Raw genomic sequence first — 9,979 nt, forward strand, 5'->3', positions numbered from 1 at the left:
TTGAATTTTGTGTAGTTGCTATAACACGCTTCCATAAACAAAATGTTAATTTAACTGTAGATATTAGGAGGAAAGGAGACCTCGAACCTTAGGTTTCACAATGGGTCATATGACAAATTTTATGTGATGTTAAAACAGTAAGGGATTTATTACATTCCAGCATATTTGGAAGGCAAATATTGTTCCTTTGGCTTATTTACAAGTAAAATCCTCTCCAGAATCAGCTTTGGGTTTTAGGGGCGGGATAAAGGTCACACAGTCTTTAAAAAGCCGAGAAGGAACGCACACCATTTTTACAGGGGGGAATACGTAAATGAAAACAGAGAAAAGGTCAAAGCTGCCTACAAATATGATTCCTTTGTTTTATTAACTCAGAAATGCCAGTTCATTTTTTTAAATGCTTTCCTGTAATACACTCATAAAAGTGAAGGTATTCGTTTCTCTCTGTCTTTAAAAAAAAGGCAGCCTCCACATCTATCTTGTGTGAAAAATAATCCCTCATTTTATTTCTGAAGGCTGAGATGTGAAATGCGATCTGTTCTAAAATAATGCAATGAAGTTTTAAAGGAGCATATTGTGTTTCTCAGAAATGAGCTTAAAACACGGCTTCATTTATCAAATTATGTGTGTGTGTGTGTGTTATGAAACAGGCTTCCCTGTTATGCACAAATGGTACATTGAATAGTTGGGGGTACCCAGTACCACAGCTATCTGAACAAATATGACTGTGTGCCAAGAGATTTACATGGAACACTCCTTTGTTCAGTGTTAATGAAAACAGCTAGTTAACCCTAAACGTGGTGTAAGGGCTGCTTCATCGCAGACCGCATTCACAGAGATCTGAATGTCAGCCTTTCCCTGGAGCATTGCCTGCACATGCAGCCATGGTTGTAAGTGAAGCATCACAGGTGTGCCTTCACAGGGGCAAAGTCCTGCTGTAACTGCCTTCGGAGCGTCTGGCCATGCCACACTTGTCACACTTTATTGCACCGCAGGAGTTAAACAAATATTATCGCTCAGCGGCGTTGATAAGGTGGAAGCGCCGTAGAAATTCTGCGCTGTTTTGAAATTCAAATCCCCCTGTGCCAGTTAGCCGTTGGCACGCAAGGGCGCCGCTCTTCTCCGAAGGGGAAGCGCCAGTAAACATACTGATTTCATGCAAAGCAGGCCCGGATCGTCCGCATGACGTAGCCTCCGGTCAGCGGGCCACAAACACCTCTTTTTGCAGCTGTTGCAGGGACTGGAGCGTTTCCTTCTGATTGTTCCCGCAGCCTCCTGGGGCTTCGCTCTGGGTAGTGACTCGTCTGGAGTTCCACAGCTGCCCCCGGCGGACGAGTCTGAAAGGAACCCCTATTTCTGCCCCCGACCTGCTACAGGTGACCCGTGACACGACGCGGGAGAGCAGTGCTCACATGGCCCGGGGCTGCCATCACGGATGACAAATCCGTCTCTAGACATAATATCGAATGGAACCCGTTTGCGCAAATGTATTGGTAGAGGATATACTGTATGAACTGTATGAAAGTGCAAAGGGGGAATAAACTCCTCTCAGACTTTGTGTGCGGGGATGCATGCTTTAATAACCCTTTCTCTTACTCATTACATATGAATTGTAATCTGTTCTTATCATCATACATATTTACTTCACACTTGCATATCTCTGAGGTGAAATTTAAAACCAAATAACACTGGCCAATCAAATCTCTGAAACTTTAGTACAGATGTGACATCACAGTATCTACAGCTGGAGGTGGTGATGAAGTCACACACCTGTCATGGGGGCAACAACCGCAGTTCATCTGGACAGAATGAATGGGTCTATGCTGACATATCAATGAAACATGCATGTCCTGAGGTTATTGCAGACAGCCACATAACCACTGTGGAGGCAGAAACTGAACCAAACTCTTTACCACATCACAGAAAACAATCTGGAAAGAGACGGACACAGAGAGTAAAAGAACATGTTGTTTCAACACCTCTGCATACAAGGAATTAATCAGTTCTTCCTGGCCAAAAATGAAACAAATTGATTTTCAAGACCTCCTAGTCTAAATAAATAAATAAATATTCTGTAAAATAATGAACAGTCAAAATGATAATGTCCCCCAGCCAAATTAAAAATGTGTATTCAAGAATTGCCTCTGATGCATAAAACAGCTCAACTACAGAGAACAAATTACATTTATTCTGCCGCAAGTAATGCGATTAATTGCAAGAAGTGGTGAAATGACAGATTATGTTGGTTCTCGGGGCTAAAGTACAATAAATTGTATTCCATTACTTTGCATAATCTTATAAAACACGGTTATGCATGCATGAAACAACTGGGAATTAATGGTGCAGTGTTCCATACAACTGCAAATGGTAATGCCCATAATCTTTCAGTTGCTGTAGTGTACTGTTTCTATCTGTATTATGTTGTCAAATACCTATTTTGGACAAAAAATATAATAATAATAATAATAATTATTATTATTATTATTATTATTATTATTGTCATTATGGTTATTATTATTAGTATTATTCATATTTGTTTTGTTCTCTTTCCTGCTGCTGTTGTTAATGATCAATGCACCACTGCTGCTAGAAAGAAAATTGTTTTTGTTCTGTTTTTTATCGTTATTTTTTACTTTTTATTTTTATTACTTTGGCCATAAAATACACAGCGATGCTCAAAAACTCACCAAGCCTGCCAAATGTAGAGGCCATTACCTATGTTGGTTAATTTATACAGCCTTTTTTGCTCATCTTTTTCAAGGGTGCCAATAATTTTGGAGGGCGTGATACACATGCAGAATTTACACTCCGACTCTGTTCGACATAAATGCACAACATCATTGTCCACAGATACCTCTTTCTACCTGAGTGAGACTAGAAAACACGTGCCCTGGGGCCCAGCATGGAAGGCCGATATGTGTCACTGGTTGCCTTTACTGTGGCAGTTCACTCAGAGGAATCACTGTAGAGCCTTGACCCTCTTCTGAAACTGTAACTAAGGTGGCAGTGGGAAACGTGTCACTTGAGTTTGAGGATCCTGTGTGAAAATGACCCTTTTGTGGAAATCTGACCTCAGCCTGTTTTGAGGACCTTGGAGCATTTGCTACATTGTGAGCTATTGCATCCTGGACCCTGGATTGTGTTTGTGCTTTCCCTATATGAATGAATAGAATTAATAGAAGTGTCAAGCTAAACAAGGTGGTCCATCCTGCATTGGATTACAAGACACTTTCACATAAACAATAACTAAATTTTTCCTGTGCTAGGCATACATTGAACCAAAGAAAATATGACAATGTATGCCCATTGACACAACCGCAAGCACATATATACACAATACATGAACATATATAAATTCATATCATATACAAACACATAAATTATACAACAAGACTAAAATGACCAATACTGTATTTGTTTCTCAAAATAATTTTCTAATTTAAATGTCTCATATAATAATCAACTCAACCACTGTGCATCATTCATATTTAAAAAGTCTTCTTCTTTCTCGATATTACTGAATGAATAATTATAACGCAATTTCCAGTAGAAATGACAATATAAAACAAAATGATATTCATTTTCTATTTCACTGAAGTGGCACATTAAACAGATCTGATTTTCCTCCTCCAGGCTGACATATTGCCCTGTCTCAACATGAATTGGCAATATACCAGATCTCAGAAGGACACACAATGATCTAGTCTTCTCAGACGGGTTATATGAAACAGAGTTCTCCATAACATAGCCACGTTTCATCTCACTCTGTATACGCAATTTTGGTCTGCTCCACATTTTGTTATCCCGTTGTTCTTTAAATTTACTTTTTAATGTCAATCTTTCTCTCAGTAGGGAACAACTCATCAATCCCAAATATTTGAAACTCAAATATTACTCACATCTCTTGACCGAGACCCACTGATAGACTTTAAATATCCTTCTGGTCAGCGTACTCTCATCCATATTAAGTAGCCTGTTCTCTAACCCTGGAATGCAGAACACTCTGGAATTCTAACACACCTCACAGAGTTCCCAGCCTATACCTCCAGCTATTACTAATGTGGGTGTATACGCCAGGCATACTGAGGAAATAACGAATGTCTCTGTTCTGCACCATTTCACAAACTGAGGGATTCTTAACAATCCTGTACAACTCCAAACTCTAGCAGCATAGTCAAGTACAGGACACAAGTACAGGTCTGGAAGAGTTTGTAAGAAGCATGAAAATAAATGAACGTGTTCATAAACGTAAAGACCTAAATACATGTATCAGTTTGTGAGTTCCACAACATAGTTGATAGTTACTGAGACTAGTGGTTGGTTTTCTAAAGTGAATTAATGCAGGTTATTTTCTATTCATGGAATGCCTCCACTTTTTTATACCATTCATTTGTGTGGGTGAGCATTTTTTGCATGTCGCCCTTTGATTTTGACAATAAAACTCTGTCACTAAAGATTTCATTTCTTTTGCCAAACCATTTATATAAATTGCAAGTAGGGTGGGCAACAGAATGTCCCCTGTATTAAATGTCTGTTTTATTTCCATTGCTGTTGCCGATAAGCTGCTTACAGCTTGGCTGATACTTACAACCCTGTCTAATTTTACTTCCAGGGTTTTTTGTACTTTAATTTTCTCTAAATAAGAGAAGCAGAAGGACCGGTTTGTTTCACATTCTGTCTTTGTCTTCGCTTGTATTAGTCAGCACTATATACTACTGCCACTACTTCCACTATTGTGTTACATATGGAATAAATATGCCCCAAGAAAGAATAAAATCCCCCCTATTGAATGTTTCCACCGTTTTAATTTTTTAATAAAATGCTTAAACATATCATCTGAAACCTTCAAATATAATGTCATAAGTGTGTAGTACAATATTTAGGGTACTGAGTTTGTAACACTGTACGTTTCATTCCCAGGTGGGGCACTGTATATACCCATAAGCAACTTAACTTGAATTGCTTAATATCCAACTGTATGAATGGATAGTATTTAGAGAATGTAAGGGGTGTGTGTCATTCAAGATAATATCATTGATGTTGTTCTAGAATGTTTATATTTATTTTTTGTTTGTATTGTTTATTTTCAGTAAGTTGGCAGGACAATGTGTCAAACTCAAATCAATTTTAAAAACTTAAAACTTTTATATAAAACCATTCATTTGAAACCCATTTTAAACAGAGAGCTCTGGCTTGCTTTTGTAACACGGTAACTTTTTTAAAAGCACAAGGATAACAGTTCAGCAAAGAAGAAAAGAGTGAATCCCTCCAGTAGTTAGAGCGTTATTGTGTTAATAAGTCTTGCCATTCCTCCACGCAAAAGCACACCTCAGCTGCCTTCAAAGGTACTACAACAGCAGGGGTAATTCTCTTACCTCTGAATTCTGATCTCCCGATACCAACTTCACTGCAGGGCCCTTTACTGCTCGCTTGTTGTGTGTGCTGTCTGCACCATCTAGCTTAACCCTGTAAGAAATAGCAAGTAACTCACAACTGGGGAGAAAGAAAACCCCCCCACCTCTTCCTCAACTGTAAACAGAAAAGCTCCCTTGTCTGGAGCATGCAGAAATGAGCTCCAATCAAACTGTACAGGAATAACTTTCCTGACTGTGAAGGAAAGGCAGGCGAGGACAATAAATCTGCAGACTGAACACAGCAGGAGAAAGGGAGGGGGGTGGAACACCTTGTGGATATAAAAGCCTCGGCTTGTTTTTTTGGCTTTATAGAAATAACAAAGAAACTGGTTCAGCAAGTAACAGGGCAGAGTCAGAACCCACAGTGAGCGAGTGTAATCTCAACCCACACGAAGAAAACAAAGAGCCCCACAGATCAGCCAAACGTTACAAGGGGAGATCAAGTTCTAAGGCACACAGGACATGTTCTGAGTTAAGCCTGCCTAAGTAATAGCAAATATTTTGTTGTTATTGCTGCTGTGGTTGTTGTTGTTGGTGTTGTCTAAAGTTATAGCTAGTAGACTACAGCCTTCTGTTAAAAGGAAGGCAGCATATGCTGTCGGAGGTTATGCTTAACGACGCTGTAATCAAATGACAGCTAACCTAACCGAAATAGAAATACCACTTAAATCTAGGCGATAAACGGGTTACTTCGACACCTTGTCGTTAATTACAATATAATTTATGTATTTTTCTGAACAACTCTGTTTACCACAATTCTTAAACAACTGAAATCGTTGATGTGCTCACTGACAGACTAAGTGTTTGTCATTCCGTGAAAGTTTATCATATCCCCAGAAGACCCAAATTACTAACAAATTGACCGTGCCATTCATGTTAAAATATGTGTTCACGCTAACCTCCTGTTGGTAGCGCTGTAAAATTCTAGAGACTTATTTTCGCTATCGTCGTCTACATTGGTACTGCTCTTGCTAATGCTTGTCCTCGTCCAGCTGTATCCGGGTTGCTTCCTTGCCAATGCTGTGAACCAAGGTGTACATGTACGATTGTAAAGTTAATAAATATATAGACGTTAGCTTAGTGAGCTCCAGGTTAACCTAGTTTATGCTGAAAAGTAGACGGTATAGCCTATAATACACTACCCCGCTTAACACTTTCAAGTTAACACAAGCGTTACGTTGACGTTACATCTGACATTCTCGGTCGAGCAAACTAGCACTATGTGGTAGTCTGTGTATAGCTTGCTACGTTGTACTACAGGGTTTTGACGATGGCTAGTTAGCTAGCGGTTTTATGTATTCGAGTGTGCTGGCTATACATGTTTTGTTCAGTCGTGCGGTTGTTTACTTTAACAAATATGTTCTGTTTAAAAACGTTTAGCTTTTTTTGTTGCTATTTGAACATATAGCTATTCTACGTTTCAGCAATGCCACTGCTTCCTGCAAACCAGCCGCAGCTCATCCGCGCCAGTCAGAAAGATAAGTATTACCAGAACTGTTTGCGGAACAACGCCAACGAAGCCTTTCAAACGTTTGCAGGCAAGTAGAGAAGAGCTGAACCCATGTGTCAATAATGAACCTAGCCAGCTAGCTACGTTCTAAAACATCATCTCACAAAGTTCAGGGCTTATTGTAGGAATTTTACATTTGGCCATATTTGTTATTGTTTACTTTGTTTTATAAATAATGCATGTTTTCTTTCAACAGTGTAACTTCAATCAGTGTCATTGGGTAGTATCATGTTTGTAATTTCCTGGCATGGCATTTTACTATATGAGATCATATTTGAAGGAATGTGGGATTCATTTTTTATTTGCCATGTGTCGTTTTCATATCTATGGTCAATACTTTGCATTTGCATCCCATTTAGGGTCCAAGAGGTGGCTACAATGGAGAAAAGAGATTGAGTTAGTATCTGACCTTGCGTATTATGGTTTAACAACATTTACAGGTATGCAAAATTTCACTTTCTGCTCTCAGTCATTCACTCTTAACTTTTCTTGTGCTTTAAATAAACTTCAAAGCAAAATATTTTTAATTATCTATCTAATGAGTGATTTCATCTAAATCATAGTCTTGTGTCTGTTAGCATTATAAATGCAATTGAAACTGTGATTGTTTCCTCTCAGGGTACCAGACGCTGGGTGAAGAGTATTGCAGCATCGTCCAGGTCGACCCCACCAAACGCAGGGTGCCCTCCCGCGCCCGACGCGGGGCTCTGGTGCTGCTGCACAGCTTCCTGCCGTACCTCCTGGACAAGCTCCTGGTCTGCCTGGAGAACGAGCTGCAGGCTGAGCACGTCGGGTCCCCAGGAGGCCAGAGCCCGCCGGCCTCTCGCTGGAACCCCGCTGCCTGCCTGAGGGCCAGGATCCGCGGCGCGGTGGGCATGCTGACGGAGGTGCAGAAGAAAGCGCTGCTCCCGGTCCTCTTCGCTGTGCAGCAGGGGCTCACCATATTGCACAGGATTCACGTGGCTCTCTTTTACATCAACGGGGCCTTCTACCACCTTGGGAAGAGGGCAGCGGGCGTCAGTTATGTAAGTTTGTTGCTCTGTTGACACTCCAATAACTCTAATAACAAGATATTGCTATTTGGTATGTTTCTCAGAAACTGAAGCACTGCCTTCTTATGTCTGTCCAGTTCATCTGGATGACTCAATTCATGTTTTCCACTTGGTCTCAGGTCATCCAAATAATATAACAATCACTTTATCTGGGCAAGTTTGGCAGTTCCATAAACTCACACTGGCTTATTAATTCAATTTCTTTATTTTAAACATGAATTAAGATAGAAATCTGACAGACAGTTAGCAATGTGAGTGTAAGCATAACTGATGTTTGCGATGACAAACATTCAAAATTAGTCAAATTATGCTCAAATTATTATTCAAATGATGCGTTTCTGCTGGTATCCCACATTACAATTGCAATAAACCGTATGAGCACAAAAACTGACAGAATCCGAGAAATCTGTAAGTGTAATAAAGTAACAGCTGTCGAACATGTAATTTTTTTTTTTTTTTTTTTTTAACAGCGTTAGATAGAATGGCACATTTGTGACATCAGCAAGTGCCCTTGTTTATCCTTGCTAGTGCTGAATGTCATTAATATGGACATGCTGTTGGTTTGCCGTTGCCCAGCTGCGTGTGCATGGCGGGGCCGGTGATCACCAGGCCATCCGCGTCAGCTACAGACTCCTTGGCTTGGTCTCCATGCTGCAGCTGGGCCTCACACTGGCTCTGCAGCTCAACAACTTCCGCCAGAAACAAAGAGCGAGGCAGGAATGGAAGCGCCACAGGAACCTTCCGTCCAGGTACGCCCTCAGTAAAAGACTCAGGGTAACTGAATAATGCAGGGCCTATTATTTCACTTTATTTTTAATACAGGAAATCAAGATTTTTTTTTCCACCCACGGTCTGGATCATAATAGTCATCAACATGTTTTTTTCTTTCTGCCTGCCCATTATTTGCATATTTGCCAAACACATTTAGTGAAGTGTTGTTGAGCTGTATGACTGTGATGCAGGCATGGCGTTCACCCTTGTTCTGTTCCCCAGTGTCAGGCCCGTGGAGGCCCCCGCCTCTCGAACCTCTCGCTGCATCCTGTGCCTGGAGGAGAGACGGCACTCCACCACCACCCCCTGTGGCCACCTGTTCTGCTGGGAGTGTATCACCGAGTGGTGCAATACCAAGGTGAGCTACATCCCCAGCACGGCGCATTGGTTGTATTGCAGCGTGGGCCATGTGATCACATGACAAACGACATCTTATGTCCTTGTAGGGTGTTTTAAAATATTTTCTCATTATTTTTTTTTTTTTATGCAGGCAGAGTGTCCCCTGTGTCGTGAGAAATTCCAGCCTCAACGATTGGTGTATCTACGAAACTACAAATAGAGGAACTACTGGCAGCACCTGAGCTTAACTAACACATGCTTTGATCCATCATGTATTTTACCCCACTATGTTGGGTTGCCAGTCAATGAGCCTTTTGTTACCAAACGAAGTAGTGATGCATTGCATTGAGTTAATTTATTGCTCTGGAGTAACTGTCAGAGAATACCTGTTCTGTACTTGTGCACAGAGCTGTACAAAGCTACGAACATTTTTCCTTTTTTGAGGGGAGGGGTAAAATTACGCAATGAAATTGTCATTTATTATATAACTCATTTATATATAAACACTAACTTTCATACATTTTTCAATGAATGACTTTGTAAATTACAAGTTGGATTGCATCAATCCGTGTAACTCCGTTAATTTCGACTGTAACGAAATTCTTCGAAATTTCAAAATACTAAAAAAGTTTTTAAAAAAGTTTTGTCTTGTAATATACTGAATAATTGTGTCCATATCGTTACGTAGTTCAACAGTGCCATCAACTTAAAAATTGCAGTATGTGTCAAATGAGCTGTTGTATGCCCGAGGACTTGCAAAAAATAAATTATCCAAAGATTTTGTGGTTATGGACGGTGTCTTGCATAAATAAACGCATTGGGCAGAACTCATTAACGACTGACATTATTTTGTTTTTTTGTCGAATGCACGTTCGATGTGTATCACATTATGC

General features: G+C 40.2%; 1 protein-coding gene across 4 annotated transcripts; it reads left to right on the forward strand.

Moving 5' to 3' along the window:
* The first annotated feature begins 5,756 nt into the window (after positions 1 to 5,756).
* Positions 5,757 to 9,917, forward strand: pex10 (peroxisomal biogenesis factor 10). 4 transcript variants are annotated; one of them, XM_064297783.1, is made up of 7 exons: positions 5,757 to 5,900; positions 6,839 to 6,952; positions 7,284 to 7,364; positions 7,543 to 7,949; positions 8,553 to 8,725; positions 8,970 to 9,105; positions 9,238 to 9,917. In XM_064297783.1, the coding sequence occupies exons 2-7, from the start codon at positions 6,841 to 6,843 to the stop codon at positions 9,304 to 9,306; spliced, it is 978 nt and encodes a 325-aa protein (XP_064153853.1). In that variant the 5' UTR covers positions 5,757 to 5,900; positions 6,839 to 6,840; the 3' UTR covers positions 9,307 to 9,917. The 4 variants fall into 4 exon arrangements, with proteins under 4 accessions (XP_064153853.1, XP_064153854.1, XP_064153852.1 ...); XM_064297784.1 differs by having other exon boundaries at positions 5,757 to 5,885; XM_064297782.1 differs by lacking the exon at positions 5,757 to 5,900 and adding an exon at positions 6,307 to 6,454.
* Positions 9,918 to 9,979: the final 62 nt, after the last annotated feature.

This window comes from Anguilla rostrata, chromosome 11, assembly GCF_018555375.3.
Source record: "Anguilla rostrata isolate EN2019 chromosome 11, ASM1855537v3, whole genome shotgun sequence".
Taxonomy (NCBI): Eukaryota; Metazoa; Chordata; class Actinopteri; order Anguilliformes; family Anguillidae; genus Anguilla; species Anguilla rostrata.

What these genes read in the sequence shown, in the direction of transcription:
- pex10 (XM_064297781.1), top strand. Translation starts at nt 6,389, where the DNA reads ATGCTTGTCCTCGTCCAGCTGTATCCGGGTTGCTTCCTTGCCAATGCT. An exon ending in GGGCAGCGGGCGTCAGTTAT is followed by an intron (nt 7,950 to 8,552) that starts GTAAGTTTGTTG and finishes GCCGTTGCCCAG; the next exon opens with CTGCGTGTGCATGGCGGGGC. An exon ending in CACAGGAACCTTCCGTCCAG is followed by an intron (nt 8,726 to 8,969) that starts GTACGCCCTCAG and finishes TCTGTTCCCCAG; the next exon opens with TGTCAGGCCCGTGGAGGCCC.